Source organism: Acanthochromis polyacanthus, chromosome 15 (assembly GCF_021347895.1).
Source record: "Acanthochromis polyacanthus isolate Apoly-LR-REF ecotype Palm Island chromosome 15, KAUST_Apoly_ChrSc, whole genome shotgun sequence".
NCBI lineage: Eukaryota > Metazoa > Chordata > Actinopteri > Pomacentridae > Acanthochromis > Acanthochromis polyacanthus.
In genome coordinates, this window is record NC_067127.1 from 3253314 (window position 1) to 3276923 (window position 23610).

General features: G+C 40.0%; 3 protein-coding genes across 5 annotated transcripts; 2 read left to right on the top strand and 1 right to left on the bottom strand.

The window, feature by feature from the left end:
• Positions 1-407: 407 nt before the first annotated feature.
• On the top strand, positions 408-3150 carry LOC110964920 (ribosomal protein 63, mitochondrial). The gene is made up of 2 exons (XM_051960196.1): positions 408-466; positions 2809-3150. The coding sequence occupies exon 2, from the start codon at positions 2824-2826 to the stop codon at positions 3133-3135; it is 312 nt and encodes a 103-aa protein (XP_051816156.1). The 5' UTR covers positions 408-466; positions 2809-2823; the 3' UTR covers positions 3136-3150.
• Positions 419-20825, top strand: LOC127537576 (ribosomal protein 63, mitochondrial-like). Of its 3 annotated transcripts, none has more exons than XM_051960194.1 (2): positions 419-466; positions 20270-20825. In XM_051960194.1, exon 2 carries the CDS (start codon positions 20285-20287, stop codon positions 20594-20596), a length of 312 nt encoding a protein of 103 aa, XP_051816154.1. In that variant the 5' UTR covers positions 419-466; positions 20270-20284; the 3' UTR covers positions 20597-20825. The 3 variants fall into 3 exon arrangements, with proteins under 3 accessions (XP_051816154.1, XP_051816155.1, XP_051816153.1); XM_051960195.1 differs by lacking the exon at positions 419-466 and adding an exon at positions 16064-16134; XM_051960193.1 differs by lacking the exon at positions 419-466 and adding an exon at positions 17061-17204.
• Positions 8005-15640, bottom strand: LOC127537575 (cytochrome P450 3A30-like). Its single transcript, XM_051960192.1, is given in 12 exon segments — positions 8005-8394; positions 8477-8639; positions 9378-9604; positions 9714-9874; positions 10093-10177; positions 12577-12701; positions 12796-12938; positions 13066-13151; positions 13255-13371; positions 14584-14683; positions 15155-15207; positions 15497-15640. Coding segments are annotated over 12 exon segments (1401 nt in total). The 5' UTR covers positions 15563-15640; the 3' UTR covers positions 8005-8319.
• Positions 20826-23610: the final 2785 nt, after the last annotated feature.

Here is a 23610-nt window from a genome sequence, read left to right on the forward strand (position 1 = left end):
ACTGAGGCTGGTCTGAGTTGTCTGTCTATTTTTGCTTCCCTTTTTGGCTCCTGTGTAGATTTGCGCAAGAACTAAATCATAAAAATGTTGACTATACATTCGTTTGTTGTTAAATTTAATAATAAATATGTAATTATGCAACAAGCTGCTTCGTTATTACTCGTGTTCCTTCCTGTTTTCACAATGCACCCTCACAAAAGAGTCTCGTCTCAACAACAGAATGTGAAATAAATTACATACAGCGTTTTAAACGATACAATTACAGTAATAGGGTTTATTTACAGCAGTTTCGGATAGTTTTACTCGAGTGTGATTTTTTTAAATGTGGTTGAGCCTTCTCGGGCACCGTAGCTACCCTGGAAATGAAGCTGGTAACCCTGGTTACCTCTCGCGTTGACTTTTCGTGATTTTAAGCTAAATCTGGGAGTGTTTTCATCTTGTCAGCGGTCGTTAACGCACTTAGAAGGTGAGATTAAGGACAAATATGTGGCTTATGATTTTATTTCTGCTGTCAGGGTGAAATGGCCCCGTCAGGCTAAGCTAGCCTCATGTGACATGCGACTAATGTTAGCAATTAGCCTTCTGCACGCAGACTTTGCTTTGAGTGACAATTTGCTTGTGTGTTACGGGAGGAAATAATATTATTTCTCACCATGTATTCACATTCAAACAGCAGAGGTGTTGCTTTTATATCCACTACACTCGTTACGATTATTTACATCTTTTAACTTCTGTTTATTGATCCAACAGTGACCGTTCAGTCGCTGCAGCTGTTTTTCATGATATGACATTTTGTTGTGTGGTAGGACGTCATTGTCGTCCGCTGCTGTAAATTTATCAGTGTATGACTCATTAGTGTATCATGGGTCAACGTTTAGTAAATTATTAACTGCTGAAAAGGCAGTTCACAAACTCATGATAGAAACCCAGATTAGAAGTTATCACTTAGTTCCTTTCCTTTTTAGGTAGTTGTTTGGAGGGTTGTGTTTTCCCTTATGCATGTTAGCTAAAAGAGTCTGAAGTAGTATCACATACTGATTAACAAATGGGTCAGATGGCAAATGGCTCTTTGGCTGTTGTCAACAGTAAAGGCTTATGACATGTCAAGGGTTTATGATCATATTTCACACTGAAATTCCTCTTTGGGTGTGTTTATTTAGTGTGACTGAGGTGGACAAAATCAAGGTGAAGGATTAACTTCATTTCTTTTTCTGTTTAGTGCTGCATTCATGTGATTTCATTTTAGCCATAGATAGATAGATAGATAGATAAAACCTTTATTAATCCCACAGCGGGGAAATTTACAAAACAAAGCAACATTCTCTGACCAGGAATCAAACCCAGGCCGCAGCAGTGAAAGCGCTGAATCCTAATCACTCGACCACCAAGGAGCTGTAGAGAACAGAGCTGCAGCAAGTAATCAAACATAGCTATCGAATTAACTGATTTGGGTTTTCTTTTTTCAAGAAAAATGAGAAATGTCTGATTCCAGTTTGTTAAATGTGAATACTTTCATATTTTTCTCTCTGACAATAAACGGATTATCATGTGTGCTGTGGGTTTGATGTGTACTCTTAGCTTTTAAGAAACACTAGTCAACATTTTTCAGTTTTCTGACATTTTAGTGACCAAACAACTAATTGATTTATCAAGCAACTAATTGTAAGAATGCAGCCCTAGTAGAGAACAGCAAAGATATTGACTGACTTAATAGCAGCAAATGTCCTATTGCTGGCAGTTACATCAAAATAAACCCAAATATTAACACTAACATAATCTTTTCAGCTCAGCTTATAGTTACTTTAATGCTGTTTGCTTTCGTCTTCTTTCACATCCTAATGAAAGGTGAAGCTATAAATATGAAATGCAGCAAATGAAGCTAATTTAAGCGGTTTGTGTGATTAATAATGTGTAAACACAGCCAAGTTGGAATATTGTTTCCCTTTTTTGCCCTTTCGGTCCACGGTCATCCATGTTTACGTCTTTATTGTTTTTTCAACTGTTGCCCCCTAATAAAGGAAATTAAATAACATCATTTTTCTCAGTAAAATTTAAGGCTCTTTCTTCAGTGTTCACTCAGTTTGATAGCAGGGTTTAAGTTATGCTGCAAAGTCTATATAAAATCACCGTACGCTCCTTCAGACGTTGAGTTTCAGCTCTTGGTTTGATGCTTGCTGTCTCACTGTCCGCTCACTGGAACAATAGAATGTCTCATATTGATTATTAGTGGTATTACCTGTGTTTTTCATATTTTAAGTCAGTCAGACTGCTGTGAAAAATGCCTTGAGACTGTGCTGCTGCTGCTGTTTGTTGTTGTGATTGAGGGCTTTTTCATTTATGTTTGTGCAGCCAGGGGCAGAAAACAAACTTCTGCTTTGTCCTAACAGCTTATATACGGTCAGTTAGAAGTAAAACTCTGAAATCACTGCTTAGAGGACAATTTTATACGCTAAACACATCCTTGCACTGTTCTTTGCAGATTCATAAAGTGAATCTCTGAACACACATCAAACACAGAACATGATGAATGTCTCTAATGTGATAGAAACAGCCACAAACATGCATTAAAACAGATGTTGACAGCTGCATTTTCAGCACAGAACCAGCCACCACCACCTTCAAAAAAGAAATCATGGCTCTGACCAAGTTTTGAGAATTAAAACAACTCTTCCTGTTTATCTCTTGTTGAGCTCTTTCTTGGCCGTTTGTCTGGTGGAAGCCATTCTTTACCTGCTCTGAGGAGCTATTTCAGGCTCGACTCGTCATTAAAGTCGTCACTAATCTATTTTTATCTGTCTCTGTCTCCAGATATAACCCTCCGTCATGTTCCTCACACTCGCCCTGCTGCGGAAAGGCATCCCTGGGAAGCAGTGGATCGGAAAGTACCGGCGGCCGCGGCAGATTACGTGGCAGATGAAGCGCAACACGCTGAAGAATCTGGAGCGCGAGGCCGAAAACGAATACTGGATCAGCCGGCCGTACATGACGGCGGAGCAGGACCACGGCCACGCCGCCGAGCGCCGCGCCAAGGCCTGGATCAACATCAAGGAAGCCAAGTTTGCGAATTTTCCCAAATACAAGCACATCACGGATCACCTGAGTCATCTGAGAATCACCAAGACGTGGTCGAGTTAACGAGACGACCAGCAGAGATAGGGCTGGGCGATATGGCCAAAAAATAAAATCTCCATTTTTTTTTTAGTCATCTTGGACGATTATGATTTTAATCGATTTTTGTTGTTTCTTTGCGGTCTGTTTGCTATGGCTAGTGCTAACCATGCCGCTCTCCCGGAGCTGCCAGCACTTTGCTGCCAGAGGTGCTGAAAGAGGTTAGTTGTGCTGCTACTCTTCGTTTTCACAGTACTTTTGCAAACCTTACACATGACTACAGTGTTGCCAACTCCTCAGTAAGGAAAGTAGCTATTGGCTGTCCTAAAAGTCGCTAGAAGTCGCTAAGTGACGTCATCTCCTAATTTGCATATTTCCCAGTTTGCATGTAATTGTAATCAATATTGTAGGAGAGAGGAATAACGTTGTGGAAGAGACCAAAAAGTGAGTATAAAACACCCAAAATATGTTTTTGAACTAGAGGCTAAATGCTGTGGTTTATTTTAGTATGACAGTGAAGAAACATTTACATTTATATCCCGCTCCGTAAGTCTGGATCAGGCGTAAACTAACCGTGATGTCACCCGTTGGTTTCAGTGCCGAGAAAATGAAGCCCGGATTTTGCTACTTCCTGGTCGCCGTTTTGGATTTTTTGGAGCCAGTGACGTAAAAAGCGTCATCAAACAGGCTGGACCGGAGAGCAACTCAGGGCAGGACCAGTCAATGGGACTGTCAATCAAGTATAGCCACGCCCCCTGGCTCCGCCAACTTTACCGATTTATTTAAAATTCAGTATTGATTTATTTTAAGATCGGCCACCTGATCTCTCATTTTGACCATGAAAACTAACGGGAAAAAAATCCTGAGCTGTAGAAAATCAGTCTATCACATTTTATTTTTTCCAAAAATGAACTGGGGTCTATGGAGCAAAAGCTTTTTGGAGCCAACCCTAGCGGACGGAGTGATATTGTAAGTTTTTGACACTTCCGGGTGGGCTTCAATTCTGGAGCCAGATGCTACGTCCACTATATATACAGTCTATGAATAGTACCCCAGCAGCTCATCCGGTGGAGTGACACGTCAAAATAAGAGCGGTAATTTCACAATAAAATTATCTATATTAAAATGCATTGAAACGCGCCTGAAAGGCAGAACAGTTTATTTTCCAAAGTTACAGGGAGCCACAACAGAGGGCTGAAAGAGCTGCATGCGGCTCCGGAGCTGCGAGTTGCTGACCCCTGTTCTAAAGTGTGTCCAGAAAATTAGTTTTACTTTATTTTAAACTGCTAATAAAAGCCTGTGTTTTGCAGATTTTTGCTGCTATTTAAATTTTTTTAATAGTTTTTGAATGTTCTGACCAAATCCTTTTAGAGACTTTGAAGTTTGACAACTTAGGAAGGAATCCAGTCTTTAAGGTTCATGATAAACACTTTCTTATTAAATCTGCTGTACGTTATTTTTGCGTTTATATGTGTGACCTGTTTTTACCCAGACTCTTTGGTGACTCAGCGGTTGTGAGCGTCTGAAAGTTGCACTTTGTCGCTGCAATCCGCTCACATACAGCTCGTCTGATAACCGCTGACCCAGCATGTCAACAGGAAGGACCAGCAGGTTGATCTGATTTTCATAACCTTCTAAGGTCTATTGAAGATTAGTACGTGCCATAAAACAAAGCAAACACCATCTGTCCTAAAATGGAGCTCCAAGGGGCCAATTCCACTGTCACGCCTTATTTAGGTGTTTTATCACTGACTTCAGCAGACCACATGTTTCTCAACCCGTTAGTGGTAGTTTTGTGTCTTTGCAGTCATTCTGTGTCTCTGTAGTTTTGTGTTCATTTCTTGTGTCAGTCTTGAGCCTCTTAGTGGTGATTCTTTTTCCTCCTGCCGTCTTTAGGTCTTTCCTTGCAGTGGCTTTTGAATCCATTTGTGTTCATATTTCATCTCTTTCTCCAGCTCGATTTCTCTTCACAATAATTTTGCACCTTTTTGTGTCTCGTTGCAGTTGTTGTGTTTATTTGTGGTGTCTACACTCATTTAGTATCTCTTCTTTGTTGGTTTGTGATCTCCCTCTAGTGGTTTCACTGTCTTATTAGTTTTTCTTAAAGGCTCTTTGTAATGATTACGAGTCTCTTCTTGCTCTTTTTGTAGTTGTTTCGTGTGTTTGTGTGTCTTTGTGTTTGTGATCTAACTGTTCGTTGTCTCTATCTCATCATCTCTGTAACATCTCTTTTTAATTGTTCTCTGTGTTTTTGTGTCTCCTTGTTTGTCTTTGCAGTCTTTTCTTTGTGTCTCTGAAGTTTCTTTTCATTTCTTTTGTTGCTTTGCTGCTTTTGTTGTCATTGTCTTGAGGCTCTTAGTGGTGTTTTATTTTCTTTTTGTCTGTCTTTGAAAAGGTTTTGCATTTATTTGTGTTTATTCGTGGCATTTTTTGCACCATTTGGGCTTTTGAGGTTGTCTCTTTGTCGTCATTTTATCTTTGCATTTCTGTGTGTGTGTTTTAGTTCATCTCATTCTGGCTATTTTTGTTTCTTTGTTGTTGCTTTGAGTGTTTTTGCATCTATTTGTATTCATTTTGTTTCATTCATTCATTTCTAAGTTGCTTAATGGGCTTTCTTTGTTTATTTTTAAAAATATTTTTAGCTGTTTTTATCTTCTTTTTTTTAAAATCTGATTTTTGGGGCCCCTTTACAGTTTTGTGTTCATTTTTTGTGATTGTCCTTATGTTGTGACTTCCTCAGTTGCTTTTTTTTCTTTGTGGTTCTTGCATTTCTTGGTTCCTGGTAGCCTAGCCGCGCTAGACCCAGGTCTGAAGACGCAAGGGTCTCAGAACTCTCGACAGGGAGGGAGGCGGGCTAAAAGGTTGTCTATCAAATCACTCTGCAGCAATTGGGTTGGTATACAACCAATCAGTGCAACAAATAGGCTGACGTAGTTCCTTGAGCACCGGAAATCAGAGGATGCGGGAGTTCGGTGAAGCCTTATTTATACATACAAATACGTCTTTCTTCTCAATGAAACACTTCAGTGCCGTCCTTTGTTTATCTTTCAAGCTGAATTTTAGCTTCAAATCTTTAAGGGCTGTGGCCAAAGCCGAGTCAAAAGATAACTGTTTATTGTGCGCAGCCATCGTCTTGTCTATCCTTGTTTCTATGGTTGTTTCCGGTTGTTTCTGTCAGAATCGTCGCGCCTCTGTCGTCACTTAGTTACGCCCGCCTTCTGACTCTACACTTCATGGTGATTCGTCGGCCAGTTTTAGGAGAATCCAACCTCGAGGTTTACCGAGGGTAACTAGACCCACCCTGGCAGAGAACTAATTTTGTTGCCGTGGGTTGTCTAGCGTGGCTAGGCTAGGTTCCTGGTACTTCTCATGATGTCCTTGTTGGTGTTTTCTGCCTCTGTGTGGTCAGTTGTAGTCTTTTGTTGCTGTTTTGTGTCTCTCTCTGGTAATTTATGCATGTTTACAGCCTCTTTGGTAGTTATTCTGAGATTCTTGGTGATGTTTCTTCTTCTTGCAGGGATTACATCTTTCTTTGGAACAGTTTTGTAGCATTGAGGTCTTTGTGTGTGTGTGTGTGTGTGTGTGTGTGTTTAGTCTTTGTGCTTTACTGCTTCTTTCGCTGGTTCTGCATTTCCTTCTTGCCTTTTTAAAATCTCTTTGTGGTCAATTTTAGTGTTCATAGATGTTTTATACTCTTCTTTGGTCATTTTGTGTGACTTTGTAGTTGTAAAGAATGTCTAATTGTGTTTTTTTGTACTTTTTCCAACTTTTATCTCTTTCTTTCCAACTGTTTTGTGGCAGTTTGTGATCGTCTTTGCTCATTTTAAATCTTGTTGTTGACATTTTGAAGTTGTCTGCAGTCTTTGTGTTCTTTCTTGTGTCTTTTTAATTGCTCTGAGACTTTCACTGTTGTGTTTTATGTTTTTTTCCCCTGTCATTCTGTCTTTTTTGCAGCAGTTTGTGTGCATTCGTGGTCATTTTGCATCTTCTAGCGGCCTTTGAAGTTGTCACTTTGCAGTCTTTTGGTCTTTGGGTTCTTTTTTTGTCTTTTCAAGATTAAAGGCCAAAGTGTATGACTTGACTTTCTTCAAAGATCTTCAAAAAATCACCAAGAGAAGTCAGGATGTGGAGAGCAGCAGGATTTATTGTCGACAAAAAATCCAGGAGTAATACTTAGCAGTGATAACACCCCAAAAAGACCTGAAGACACTGAGCTGTACGCCGTCTTTTATGCTGTGAGCGTTGGTCATTTTTCCACGCCTACAGAGTGCATAATAGGAGCGACAGTTGAGACCCCATTATACTTTTCTCAATCTGTTGGTCAGATCATGATGTCAGGCTATCATATTTCACATTACAGAAGACGTGCATGAAGTTATCATTGGGTCATCTTTTACAGAGAACATGCCCAGAAATGTTATTTTGTGATAGATGTCATGAATATTGTACCATTATGTACTTTATACATATGTTTTACCTCTGGTCTTCAGTCTAATAGCATTTGCCATAATTTGATCATTTTCTACGTTTAGCACATCGTACCCAAAGAATATTACTCTACAGAGTGCATTATGTGGTGAATGTTTACACGCTCAGAATTCACTCAAACAACAAACTAAAAAGACAGTGAATGAGTTATTCTGTCTGAGTGCAGAGATTTCCTGCAGTCTTGTCAAGACTGTCAGTTTTTATGGTTTTGCACTAATTGAACAATGTGTTAATCAACAAGCTTCATGTTCTGGTAAAAAGTCTTTTGTGTTTACTTTTGGACAGAACAACTACAAACACTTACTTTTTCCACAACGATGCTGATGTTAGCATTTAATCCTGCATGTTTGGGAATACTGAGTGAGTTTCTGTTGTGAAAACATGTTTGACATTGTAATCTAAAACATCCAATTTTTGAAAACATCACTTTATTTGTAAAAACAACACAATGTGATATTTACTGCTTTTTTTGCATGTAGATCACATAGGTCCAGATCCCAAATCACAACACAGACTGTTTAAATCCAGACTAGTTCATCATAGATAAGCTAAAGTATCGTTTAAACACAGATTTGATTTGTTGAAATCGTTTTCCGATTTGTGAAAATGCACTGAAGTAAAACATTTCAAAGCATGAAAGCTTTGGATCAAACAACAATCTGAAAATAATGGGACGGCTTGTAGTTCAGAAGCATGATATCTGTGGAGATCTTCCCTCTGGGATCATGATTTTCGAGGAACAAACTTGAGCTGTACAGGTTTCACCGGTTGAAACATCAAGGTAAACTTCAGTGGAATCTGAAGAAAAGAAATGGATTCAGATTGAGGAACGACAGCAGAGCAGCATGATGATCTGAATGTATTGCAGTGTTCGTCTTACCATGGTTTCTTTGCACGTTTCCACAGTGTAATTCTGCAGGATGCGGACAATGCTCATCTTCATGACGAGGATAGCGTAGCGCATCCCAACACAGTTACGAGGGCCGAGACCAAACGGCATGAACGCGTATGGGTTCACCTCCTCCCCGCTGTCTTTATCAAACCTGCACATACAGACCAGATTAACAGATAAATAACCCATAACCCAGAACGACAAAGTGAAAACATGTTTCAGGAAGTTTTACACATTTGTTGGAATCAAAAACTAAAATCCGTCTCCTACTCTTTGCTGTGAATCCAAACAACAATCAGTTTCATCCTTCAAATACGTCTAAACACTCGGATAAAAACTGATTCACGACATCCAAGGAACTCTCTGTGATAAAACTTTAGCGAGACATCGATCAGGAAAAGGATATGAAACCCTTTTCGAAATCAACAGTGCCCTCCACTGTTGAATCGAAGACAACAGTGAAGTGGTTTCAGAACAAATCTGTCTGTCATTAAGTAGCTCAGTTGAAGCCGAGACATCTTTGGAGAGACCTGAATACTGCGGTTCCTGATCCAATCCAATGAGGTAAACTCCCCAAATTTGTGTATGCAAAGCCTGTCTACCCACTTTTCTTTAATAGAATTGTGCTGAAAGTGTACACTTTTACATGACAAATACATGGAAAAGGAAACAACTAAAGATGCAATATTTACAAATGTATTTAGCACTGTAGTTCTTTCAGAAATAAGAAAGCAGTAAACTGCATTATTGCTTAGTTCAGTCCAGCTTTACGCTGTCTGATATTACCCGTAACTTTGAGTGATTATCTACCTGAAGACCAGTGTACCAAGTTCAAGTATTTCTCTCCTGGATTCATTAATACAAAAGAATGAAAACTGATAACATTCACCTCTCTGGCCTAAAAAGCTCAGGTGACTTCCAGTAGCGAGGGTCCTTGTGCAGCAGGTGCAGAGGAATCCCAACCAGAATTCCTTCAGGGATGGTGATGCCGTTGATCTGCACAGTTTTCTTGCAGGCCCTTTCAAGTCGAGGTAAGGTGGGAAGCAAACGCATCGACTCATTAATGACGTGGTCCAGGTAATGAAGATCATTGACATCTTCATAGGAAATGGAAGCCTGGAGGCAAAAGTCAAAGCAGGAGGCAAACAAAAAAATTTAAAACATATGGACGGTGTCAGATATTAGATCACAAATGACAAACAAATCTTGTGCAGAGTTACTGTACATCTTTTTTCAGTTTGGCATCGATTTCCTTTTGCAGCTTCTGCATCGCATCAGGGTTTGTGGCCAGATTGTAAAGGATGAATGTGACTGTAACGGTGGTTGTCTCATAGCCACCGAAGATGAAGATCAAGGCCTGGGAGAGGATCTCGTGCTCAGTCAAACCTATGAAGAAATGCAGCAAAACATTTCCCATTTAAACAATTTATTTCTCCTATAACCTGTATTAGTATGTAAAGCACTTCCAGTTCATGATTTGTCAACTCTGGACATGAAACATCTGAGTGGATTAATGTGACTTTGGACAAGTTTGTCAGTAAAACCCTCGATCTTTAGTGCCATAAATGACCCAGTGAAGTTGAACAATTTGAATGTAAACATACCTTTACTGGGCTGTTCCTGTTCACTCTTTATGTCCGATTCTGGTATCTCATTCTCAATCAACACCTGCAGAAAGTCCCCTCGAGTCTGGATCAGCAAAGAAAACATTCAATTTTAACAAAAACTCCACAAATTTGCTTGTTCACTTGAAATGTCTACAAAATTATTTGAATGAGAGAAAAAGACGAAGAACTTGGGGAACTTGATTTGTAAAACACCCTTTTGCAGTATGGAGTGACATTTTGAAACTGTACTTGAGGTGGGAATACTGATACTGCTCTGATGTCTGTTTATAAATATTACACTCGGTGCAAGGGGTTAGCTTAGCGGGAGAGCAAATGTTGTCTAGAAAAGTTCTGAAGAAATTTTGAGTGTGTCCATGCAGCTTTTGATGGTTAAATGTACATCAGATATAATCCATCCTTTCATCCCTCCCTCTCATCAGCAACGCTTTCCAGCTCTTCCTGGGGGATCCCGAGGTGTTCCCAGGTTAGTTCCCTCTGGATGTCCAAACTTCTCACCCTATCTCTATGGCTGAACCCAGCCACCCTATGGAGGAAGCTCATTTCAGTTGGTTGTACCCGCGATCTCATTCTTTCGGTCAATACCCAAAGCTCATGACCATAGGTGAAGGTTGGAACATAGATGGATTGGTAAATTGAGAGCTTCGCCTTATGGCTCAGCTCCCTCTTCACCATGATGGTTCAGTACAACGACCACATTACTGTTGATGCTGCATCAAGCCGCCTGTCCATTTCACGCTCTATTTTCCACATCACTCGTGATCAAGACCCCGAAACACTTGAACTCCTTCGCTCCAGGGAGGCAACTCCCCCTAAACCTGGAGGCAGCAATCCACTTGTTTCTGGCTTAGAGCCATGGCCTTGGACTTGGAGGTCCTGATCTGCATCCCCACCATTTCACACTCGGCTGCAAACCGCTCCAATCCATGCTGAAGGTCACGCTCTGGTGAAACCAACAGAGCAACATCATCCGCACAAAGCAGAGATGCGATCCTCAGGTCCCCAAAAGGGACACTCTCCTCGCCCTGGCTATGCCTTGTGACCTTGTCCATGAGCACCACAAACTGGATCAGAGGCATCCCTGGAGGAGTCCAACACCAACTGGAAATGTGTCTGACTTTATGCCGAGTATGGGCTGTGCGAAGACACAGGGACCGAATGGCTGGTATCAGCGCGCCATTCAGTACCCCTGTACCCCATGTTCCTGCAGTACCCCCCACAGAGTCCCTTCGGGGACACGATTGCAGAACTTCTCCTGATTCACAAAACACGTTCACTGTCTGGTCAACTCCCATGCTCCATGTTCCACGTCCCCAGAACTAGTCTACGCCACCATGGGGCCATGCACCTATTCCGAACTACTGCCAGGTAGACACAGCACCCGACCCTGATTTCCAGTCCTGCAGGCGTTTGGTCCACTGGGCGGTAGACCTGTGTTACTTATTTGGGCTGAGCTAGGCCTCTGGCCACAAGGCTCACCTGCCAGAGGCCTGGCTCCTTGGGAAGGCCCCGGTTTCCCTAAGAGGTGGCAGTTTTTCCTTTTTTTTTTGCTTTCTTGAGGGTATTTTGAATTGCTCTTTGTCTGGTCTCTACCGAGGACCAATTTGCCTCGCGAGACCTTACCAGAGGCTACTGCTCTGGACAACATTGGTCCCTGGATCGTACTCTGAGGCGATTTATTAAATAAACATAGGTCTTATAGTAATGAGAGTCCCAATGGGTGAAAGAGGACAGAAAATCCAACATTTATAGTATTTATAATGTATAAATTGTTCATGGAGACGTAAAACTGTGGGAAGAAGACAAAGTTCACCACATTTTATTCAGAAAGATGATTTGGCTGAAGCTTAGAGTGGGTGATGTCACACGTCATCCAGTCCAACTGAAGAAAAAAATCTGGATTTCAAAAAAATTCATAGAACTTGAACTGCGACTACGTAAAAATCGTAAAATTTGTCAAAACACGGATTTGGAGGACATATAGATAGATCACATATAAAGGCTTGTGGTTTGTTTAAACTTCATATTAAGTTTCTGCTGTAGAATATGCCAGAGCTACAGGGTTCCAAACATGACTGGATTTGACAGTTCTCTGATCGACGCCCATTTCTTTTCAACAGAGATTTTAAATGCAGTTTATTGCGAATTTCGCAAAAAACGTACGCAGAATCACTAACAAAAGTCATAGCACACACATTGTCCTTTTTTAAAAGGTTTTAAATTAAGTTAGAACTCGTCAAAACGATGCTGTCGATATCTCAAACGATGACAGGATGTGTTTGGCTAATGAATAGTCCAACACAAAACCCTCCGGAAAGAAAAAGGCATTTTTAGTCTTCAATGTTTGTACATATTAAATGAGCAAGCATATGATGTCAAGTTTTCTCGCTGCTCAAAGCTTCATATCACACACACAGCCATAACAGTGGCATCAATTTATAAAAAAGACAAAAGTGCACTTACAGCTTCCCCTTTCTTATGCTGATCTTTGAACTTCTTGATGATGTTGAAGAAAAAGTCCACACTGACTTTGGGCATCATTTCAATCTTGAGAAGTTCCAGCAGACGAGCACAAAAGGGAAATACCACTGAAGGGAGAACAAATAGTTGTAAACTAATATTTGCTACTGACACCATGTGATCAAATGACCTGTATCTGTATCAGACAAAAGGAGAACGTACTTAGCAAGAAAAAGGGCCATAATCTGAAGTTTAGAATCTTCTGCATATGAACACTGACGGGGTCTTCTGGGTTGTTTATGGAGTCTGCCTCCACACTGAAAGATGCACTGGTCACCACATCTAAGCTGTACGGTGCCATAAGTCTATGAGAGGCAGAAAAGAGAGGTGGGTTTGGATTAAGTGTAACCACATGTATTTATTTTTGGACACTCAGTGCAACAATCTTATATGCCATAATCTGTTATGGCATATAACAGATTAATAACATACTTTTTGACATCGACCGCCTCATCCAAATTTGTGCGTCCAAGTTTTTCCATAAGGTGATCTGCATAGCGAACAACAAGAGGAAAGACCTACAAGAAAATGGAGAGAAAAGAAAAGTGAGTTCAGTTTCCTTTCTTGCTTTTTCTCATGATTGCACATCACAGGTAGCAGGAGCAAAGATATGATACCAACCTGTTTGAGTCTTCCACTGGTGAAGCATGGAGATAATGAGCTCCGCATTCGTTTTCACCTTTCGTCTTTGACGACTGTAACGACGTCATCCAACGGTGCGTTACTTAAAGGACTGTCCTGTGAACAGAAGAAAATACACTGAACGTTTCAATCATCGCACAATTTCCTTCCTCAATTATTTCCCCATTTCAACAAAAGAAAAATGCTGAAATAACAACTTTTACCTTCTAAGTTGTCTCACAGGTGACTCATCACAAATGAATTACCTGGGGACCAGACAGCCTTTATATTGTGTATTACAAATACACATAAAGTCAGTCCGGAACTGCTCCATTGAACCAAATCTAGCCCAGAGGCGGGACTACCGATCACAGCTTGAATTGGAGAGAGCCAATCAGCGTAACACATGTGTGACGCAATCACTAAACGACCTAACAATTGCCTTTCCGCCATGATGTTTTGTAGTTTTAACAGCTTCCTTCGCCGTACAGGGGTCCTGAGGAAAATCTAAGCTCTCCCTTTCAACAGTGGAGGGCAGCATTACGCATTCTATCGTACAGCCTGCCGGAATTAAAAATACATCCTTTTAAAAAAGAAAAGCTTTAAGAGCTGTTTCTTGTTGAGGTTTTAAGGACAAATTCAGCCCGTGCAAAACAGAGGTAAGCGCACGAGAGAAACCTCGCTCTGTTGCGGGGTAATCTCGGCCCTGAAGATGACGCATCGTTAACTCAAGCCTCTGGTGCTCTGATTGGTTCGGTCTGATCTGCTCGGAGCTTGAAAACCTGTCAAAATATGTCAATGGAGGAGGGCTAGACCGTATTCCCGTATATCCCTTATAACAGGAATACAGTCTGGCTAAGCTAGGCTAACAAATTAATACACCCCAATCCAAGAAACAGCAAAATCAAATGACACACATTTCCAAAATGATAACAAATAAACAGAAATCAATTATTATACATAAACATTCTCCTAACTACTTATCTAAGTTCTATTTATTTTGTTGTTAGTTTATTATAATATAGTCAGTTTTCACAGCTTAGTCAATCTATACAATATATAGTCATGTTTCTTGTGCCTCAAGGACTTTGGCTCTGTTAAAGTTCCTTTCACTTTGAAAAATAATTCAAGAGATCCTTTTCAACCACTTAATTTTATTAAACTAATCAAATTTTCTGATTTAGTAAACATTTTAAGTTTCAAACACTATTTTAATGAGTTGGATAGATGTAATAATACTGGTAAATCTTAATATTCCTTGCTCTTTGCTGGTCTCTCTCCCAGTTGAATTTTTACTACCTCTGGTGTCTGATCAGAGGAGTCTCTTACCCTGCGGTTGGTAAATGCAGTGTAGCAGTCCTTCACCGTCACACTTTTAATAATTTCTGGGTCTGTCACCATCAACATTGGCGTTCTTCCATCATACAACCTGCACAAACACAACATCAGAGATAAAGTTTGAGCTGCTATTAACAGACAAATATTATATGAAGCATCCATGTCAGAATTAAACATTTAATGATGTTAAATTTAGTTAAATCTGAAGACATATTGTTATTATATAGCAGGACATCATTTCACAGTTAGCTCTGTTCATTGCAGTTATTTGCTGTGGTTCATTTGAATGGTTTATTGGTTTATGCAGGCAGTAAAATTGCATAAAACCCAACCTATCATCATGCTTGATATTAATTTCTGACCATCTTATTAAACCGAACAGTTTAGTCATCAAATAGCAGAGCTCATTATATCATGTAGTGGGGGAAAGTATCAAAGCAACAGGACCTTCCAGTTTTATATTATAGAGAGAAATCTAACAATCCCTTTAAATAAGTACCTAATCTCCAAGTAATTTTGTGTTGTAATAGTCTGCAGAACAAACTCTTACTGTTTTACTCACCCCCAGACATCTCCATACTTGGCCTGGCACGCCCGGTCAAATCCAAGAAATCCCTGCAAGAAAAACGTTTTAGTGTTTAAAGGCTGAAGGGCTACAGAACAGGTAGAGCCAAAGTGAACACATAAGTCAGACAGGTTTCTGACACTGATATCTCTTTAATCCTCAACTGTCTGATCAGTCGCCTGTTCACACACCAGACTCAAAGATTTGTTTGTTTTTGCATGCCTTCATCAAGTGATGCATTGTTCCAATAAAAGGCAGAGGTCTTGGTCCTTTAATCCCCAAGTTGGAGAAAAGCCCACTTATAATCATTTTGTGTTACAAAATCCTGAATGTGTTTACCTGCACTGGTGCTGGGTTGTGCAACATCAACTTGTGCATCAGTAGCAGGTGTCTCCACTTTGACATGTTTTAAAGAAGTTATGTTTTTGCCACATGCACAGCAAAAGGCATCAGAAGCTCCAAGCACAGATCCACAGAATGGACAGTACATCTGCAAAAGAAAAAAGACATGGTTTAGGTATGGAGGACTGTAATAAGGGAATCTGTAATAAATTTAGCTTATTTCTCAGGCTAATCTACAAATGCAAATGTGCTGCCTTGCAACGTCTGGTGTAACATACAATAAAATAAATGCCACGTATGTGCAGCATTATATGTAGTGATACAAACATAATCAGAATAAATATACTCGAATGAAAGTCACATTACCGTTCCCGTTGTATTTTAATGCACAGTCGTTCAGGTAAAGACACTGGTTCAGGCAGCTGTCCGGTTCTCTCTCTCTCTCTCTCTCTCTCTCTCTCTCTCTCTCTCTCTCTCTCTCTCTCTCTCTCTCTCTCTCTCTCTCTCTCTCTCTCTCTCTCTCTCTCTCTCTCTCTCTCTCTCTCTCTCTCTCTCTCTCTCTCTCTCTCTCTCTCTCTCTCTCTCTCTCCCATCTGTTACGCCGAGAGGGCCCCCTGCTCCGTTCGTAGTGACTGGTAATGCAGCGTTTTTCATTCGAAGATCGTTTCTTGGTTTGGAAATCGTTTCATGTTTTGGAAATCGTTTCTTAGTTTGCAGATCGTTTCTTTGTTTTGGAGATCGTTTCATGTTTTGGAAATCGTTACTTTGATTTGCAGATCGTTTTTTTGATTTGGAGATCGTTTTCTCCTTTGCATCGTTCCTCTTTCAGCAGCGCGTTTTGTTTTTTTCAGCGCGTTATTTCATTTGCACCACGATCCTCTTTTGTACCTCGTTTAGATCTGTGTTTGAGTTTGTGATTTTGCATCGTTTCTGTACTTGAAGCTGTTTTCCTGAACTGAAGCGTTTTGTAAAGTTGCAGGTCGTTGGCCCCTGTCGGCCACCGTAAAAACAACATGACCCAGCAGTGTTTTGACAGAAACAGATACTCACACTAACACCAGGGAGAAAACAAGAGCCACTAAAGTCCATGTTGTCGCTGAAAAAAGCTCCAAAACCATTTTTGGCTTTGTTAGCTGGACAACAAACGAAGGAGAAATAATGAACAGCTCTGACTGAAGTGCACTTAAATATTTCCTGTAGTAGGAGGAGTCATGAGACTGAGGCTGGTCTGAGTTGTCTGTCTATTTTTGCTTCCCTTTTTGCTCCTGTGTAGATTTGCGCAATAATTAAATCATAAAAATGTTGATTATACGTTCATTTGTTGTTAAATTTAATAATAAATATGTAATTATGCAACAAGCTGCTTCGTTATTACTCGTGTTCCTTCATGTTTTCACAATGCACCCTCACAAAAGAGCCTCGTCTCAACAACAGAATGTGGAATAAATTACATGCCGCAATATAAAGCGTTTTAAACGATACAATTACAGTAATAGGGTTTATTTATAGCAGTTTCGCATAGTTTTACTAGAGTGCGATTTTTTAAAATGTGGTTTAGCCTTCTCGGGCACCGTAGCTACCCCGGAAATTAAGCTGGTAACCGTAGTCAATGACCGTAGTTGTTTCTCGCATTGACTTTTCGTGATTTTTAAGCAAACTTCGTGAGTGTTTTCATCTTGTCAGCGGTCGTTAACGCACTTAGAAGGTGAGATTAAGGACAAATATGTGGCTTATGGTCTGAATTTTTGCTGTCAGTGTGAAACGGCCCCGTTTATTTAAGCTGCCCTTGGTGTGAAACGTCAGGCTAAGCTAGCCTCACGTTGCATGCGGCTAATGTTAGCAATTAGCCTTCTGCAAGCAGACTTTGCTTTGAGTGACATTTTGCTCGTGTGTTAGGGGGAAAAAACATTATTTCTAACCATGTAGTCATACTACATGGTTAGAAATAGCCAGAATAGCCACAGCAGAGGTGTGGCTTTTATATCCACTACATTCGTTACGATTATTTACATCTTTTAGCTTCTGTTTATTGATCCAACAGTGACCAGCTGTAGCTGTTTTACATGATATGACATTTAAAGGACACAACAGAAGTGACGACACCTCTGTGCAATGTGACCTAAATGTTTCAGCATGTTGTTCACATTTCAGTAACTGCAATGATTGTAAGTTGAACAGCGGAACATACCAATAGTTTAGGTTTACTGTAAATGAAATACAGGTTCCATAATAGGAACTCGATGTATTAAAAGTCAGCACGGCTTTCGTTATTAAGTTTTAAATCTTCTTTTATCAGACTTTTGTATGCCCACGTTTGCTTGTTCATTATCAACAGTCAGGCAACAATCTTATCGAGGTGATTGTTTTGACTTTTTCTTTTAAGGAATCTCTTGTGTGATTTTTGTCAGCATGATTTGGATTGTTATGCTGGAATAGTCGTCCTGTCCTGTGCAGACTGGGAGTCATCTTGTTGGTCAGTGTCATGGTGTATTCATGGTGTTATTTATACATGTCACCGTTACACTCCTACCTCTGTGATTTACTGTCAGGATGATGCATTCACTGTGGTAACCAGGTTCACCCCATCTGAGCTCAACAAATGTGTCTCATCTGACCAAAGATGCGCTCCAATATTCATAAGGCTTTGTTTTTTTTTTGTAATTTTGTACCAAACTGCAAGCCAGTTTAAGATTTCAGTGCTGTCCGTCAACACTGCCTGTCTGTCTGATTAGTGGTATTAGGGCTCATTCTGCTGGTGTAAAGGGTCTTTAGTTGCCACTGATCGTCCTGAGGTCTTTTCTATCTATGTGAAGTCTCACAGTCGATTTTTCCAGTGTCTCTGCTACGTATTTTCCTTGTGGAGCCTTGATACAGAAACAATTGATAGGTTCAAAGTTTAGCACATTCTGATGTTGACAGGTCACTTCATATTCATGGTCATGTAATTTGGCTAATTGGAAATGGCAGGTGGACTTATTTTTGTTGCACTGGGTTTCTACTTTGAGGCCTTAATTCTGTAAGGTCTTTGTAAAGTGTTATTTTTAAAAAAAATTTCATAAGATAAAATGCTCAAAATAATGAAAGTAGTGCAATTATAGACATTTAATTAATGTTGCACAGGGGTTTACTCTTCTTCTGTATATGAAACTGTTACAGGTGTGTGTCCTGCACAGTTTTTCCTGTCAACCTTTTCTGTTGTAACCCAGCAATCTCTGGAGAGCAAAAGTGTTGTTGTGTGGTATGACGTCATTGTCGTCCGCCGCTGTAAATTTATCAGTGTATGACTCATTAGTGTATCATGGGTCAACATTTAGTAAATCATTAACTGCTGAAAAGGCAGTTCACAAACTCATGATAGAAACCCAGATTGGAAGTTATCACTTAGCTTCTTTCCTTTTAAGGTAGTTGTTTGGAGGGTTGTGTTTTCCCTTATGCATGTTAGCTGAAAGAGTCTGAAGTAGTATCACATGCTGATTAACAAATGGGTCAGATGGCAAATGGCTCTTTGGCTGTAGTAACCGGTAAAGGTTTATGACATGTCAAGAGTTTATGAACTTATTTCACACTGGAATTCGTCTTTTGGTGATGTTTATTTTAGGGCTGGACCCGAAGATCCGAATATTTGTTCGCTACGGCGGTATCCGGATATTAATTTTGGTATCCGAATATTTGCCCTTAATGTGATTTCGACTCATCTCGTCGTGTGATCACATAAACATATACACATATGTCTATGTGATCACCCCTTCCTCCCCCCAGATGAAAATATTCGGAGCTCGTCTCTTCCCTTCGCCCCACATCAGCTCATCCCGTCGTGTTCGGCTCATCTCGGCTCCTCCATTCCTGTTTGTTTCCACCACCTGAATGGCCGGGTTGCTGCCGACTCTGACGTCACGCTTCACTTCGTTGCATAAACACAAGACAAGATGCTGAAGACCTCCGCTGTTTGGGAATTCTTCTGTTTAACTGAAGACAAAAAAAGGCAAAATTTGGACCCGGGAGACCAGACGAACGGATCCGAATATTCGGGCCGTCTGTGTTCGCTCAGTTTGATAGCAGGGTTTAAGTTATGCTGCAAAGTCTATATAAAATCACCGTACGCTCCTTCAGACGTTGAGTTTCAGCTCTTGGTTTGATGCTTGCTGTCTCACTGTCCGCTCACTGGAACAATAGAATGTCTCATATTGATTATTAGTGGTATTACCTGTGTTTTTCATATTTTAAGTCAGTCAGACTGCTGTGAAAAATGCCTTGAGACTGTGCTGCTGCTGCTGTTTGTTGTTGTGATTGAGGGCTTTTTCATTTATGTTTGTGCAGCCAGGGGCAGAAAACAAACTTCTGCTTTGTCCTAACAGCTTATATACGGTCAGTTAGAAGTAAAACTCTGAAATCACTGCTTAGAGGACAATTTTATAAACACAGCCTTGCACTGTGCTTTGCAGATTCATAAAGTGAATCTCTGAACACACATCAAACACAGAACATGATGAATGTCTCTAATGTGATAGAAACAGCCACAAACATGCATTAAAACAGATGTTGACAGCTGCATTTTCAGCACAGAACCAGCCACCACCACCTTCAAAAAACAAATCATGGCTCTGACCAAGTTTTGAGAATTAAAACAACTCTTCCTGTTTATCTCTTGTTGAGCTCTTTCTTGGCCGTTTGTCTGCTTGAAGCCATTCTTTACCTGCTCTGAGGAGCTATTTCAGGCTCGACTCGTCATTAAAGTCGTCACTAATCTATTTTATCTGTCTCTGTCTCCAGATATAACCCTCCGTCATGTTCCTCACACTCGCCCTGCTGCGGAAAGGCATCCCTGGGAAGCAGTGGATCGGAAAGTACCGGCGGCCGCGGCAGATTACGTGGCAGATGAAGCGCAACACGCTGAAGAATCTGGAGCGCGAGGCCGAAAACGAATACTGGATCAGCCGGCCGTACATGACGGCGGAGCAGGAGCACGGCCACGCCGCCGAGCGCCGCGCCAAGGCCTGGATCAACATCAAGGAAGCCAAGTTTGCGAATTTTCCCGAACACAAGCACATCACGGATCACCTGAGTCATCTGAGAATCACCAAGACGTGGTCGAGTTAACGAGACGACCAGCAGAGACTGTCTTTATGAAGTAAAAATGGAAAATGTTGATGTGTGTCGACTGAGCAGCCGCCCTGAAATGTCCACAAAAGTCTGTTTTCACTCCCTGCATGAAACAAGTCTGTAACTTATTCCCCTCTCTTGCAGAAACTGACTCTACACATCAGCAGGACTGTAATTTCCCCGCTTTCAGTGCAGCTTCTTTGGATTAAAACTTCTCAAAACGCTACTCCTGATCTGTGGGTCCTCATTTCAGAGCTCATTAACAAAAAACGCTTTCAAGTCGAGTAAGTCAGTCTCCCCAGTTGTTGGAAAATCTTCAAAAGCTTTAATTATATCAACTGTAGAAGTGTATTCCATGAGGGGAAACTTTAGAGGAATTATACAGATTGTTTGGGGAAACTGGGGCAAAGTTATGTAACTTTACAAAAGGTTAGTATTCTTTTAACATGGCAGAATGACATCACAGAGTCCCATAGGAAAAATAAAACAAAAGGTAAAATATGACAATACGCATACTGAAAAAACACAATTTTTAATACATTTTCTAGCCTTAATTTGACAGATCATTATATTTATAAAGCCTGTGTGAAAACTGTGAAGTGACCAGAAATATCTCATATTAATGTTTTTTATAAATGGTAAATGTAATTATACATACAGAGATGTTGTAAAACAAAAAAACAATCTGCTCTGTTTAATTACAGATAATAATTTGTAAAATTCCATAAAAAATCCAATTTCAGATTAACTGTAAAAACTAATTAAAAATTAACAATCCAGAAAAAACAGGCCAAAATTGTAAATAATACCCACAAAAGTAATAGTGAGGTTCTGTGCAGTGTTTTTATTTTGTTTTGAATCTTTTTTTTTACACAGTTCTTTGCTCTTTTCAGTCATTTTGCTGCTTTTGTTTTTCAGTTACAGATAATTTTTAAAATCATAGAAAAAAATATAAATTTAAATGTTAACTGTAAAAAAAATGAATAAAAATTAAAAATACAGAAAAACAGGCCAAAATAGTGAATAATACCCACATAAAATATGATATTAGTGAGGTTCTTTGCAGTGTTTTTCCTTCTATTTTGCATCTTTTTCTTTCCACTGTTATTTTTCTCTTTCCAGTCATTTTGCTGCTTTTGTTTTTCACTTACAGATAAATTTTGTGAAGTCATAGAAAAATAAATTTAAATGTTAATTTTAAAAAAAGAAAATTAAAAATGCAGAAAAAACCTGCCAAAACACATAAAAAATAATATTTATGAATGTTAATTTCTTCTAAAGTGTGACCAGAAAATTAGTTTTACTTTATTTTAAACTGCTAATAAAAGCCTGTGTTTTGCAGATTTTTGCTGCTATTTAATTTTTTTTAATAGTTATTGAATGTTGTGACTAAATCCTTTTAGAGACTTTGAAGTTTGACAATCTAGGAAGGAATCCAGTCTTTAAGGTCTACAATTCTACAATTTCATTTAGCAGACGCTTTTGTCCAAAGTGACGATTCATGATAAACACTTATTCAATCTGCTGTACTTTATTTTTGCGTTTAGATGTGCGACCTGTTTTTACCCAGACTCTTTGGTGACTCAGCGTTTGTGAGCGTCTGAAAGTTGCACTTTGTCGCTGCAATCCGCTCACATACAGCTCGTCTGATAACCGCTATCGCTGACCCAGCAGGTTGATCTGATTTTCATAACCTTTTAGGGTCTATCGAAGATTAGTACGTGCCATAAAACAAAGTGAACACCATCTGTTCTTAAATGGAGCTCCAAGGGGCCGATTCCACTGTGACGCCTTATTTAGGCGTTTTATCACCGGCTTCAGCAGATAGCAGGGTATTTTGAGCATTTATTAATATACAGCAGTTGACTGTGTGTGGGTCAAAAGGAAGCTTAACCAGTAATTATTGAGACATTACTGTGCTTTAATAAACACGCTCTGCTTAAAACATCCCCCGCCTTATATACAGTGCCTCTAAGTGCAAGAAATAATAATATATACTGGACGATACACCTACAAAAAGATACATCTTCACTACAATAAAAGAAACAGTTAGGTCAAGGTCATGCACCCCAAAAGGCACATCTACACTACCAACAGGCTTAGTGTGCGCAATATGAATGAAATCCCTCAAGTAGTTTCTGAGATATGCTCCGGAAACGAAATGCGGACGGACATACGGACGGACGTGCACACGCCAATATCCCCCTTCGTGCCTACGGCCGGCGGGGGATAGAAAGTCAGTGTTTTCCTCAGCTCAGCTATTTTCAACCTTTCTTTTTTTAAATTGGTTAATCTTAAACTCTGACACACAGTGCTGGGTCTAGTTTTTGCAGTGATGTGTGCAGCTAGAAGCAGAACTGTGCACACAAGCACACGCTATGTTTGCACGTCCGATTAATGAACGTTTTCTTGCTTTTTAGAGTCCTTTAAATGTTCGTTTTGCAGCCAAATCACCATTTTTCAGCAGCTGAGCGTGAGATTAAACGTAATTTCTGTGTGATTTTTAAACCGAAGGAACTATTAAGTGTCGTCTGTCACAAAACAGAACGTATTTCCTGCTTGTGTGTTTTCTTTTGTGACCTTTTTTGACATAAAAGCAGCAAAATATGCTGAAAAATGGGACGTTTGCGTCTCCAGAAGCAGAACACGGTGCTGGTTTCCATAGTAGCCACAGTCTGATGTGTACCTGCAACAACAGGTGAACTCAGGACAGGAAACTTTCAGTCCTCTGAGCTCACAGTGGTAGCTTTGTGTCTTTGCACTCATTCTGTTTCTCTTTGAAGCTTTGTGTTAATTTTTTGTTGCTTTTGTGGCAATCTTGAGGTTCTTAGTGGCATTTTTTTTCTATTTTTGCAGTTTTTACATCTTTCTTTGCAGTGGCTTTCATCTCTTTATCGTATTGCATCTCTTTCTACACAGTTCTTTTCTCTTTTATGGTCATTTTTCTGCTTTTTGTGTCTCATTGCGGTTAATTTTCTTTGTTTGTGGGATTTTTGTGTGTCTATTTATGC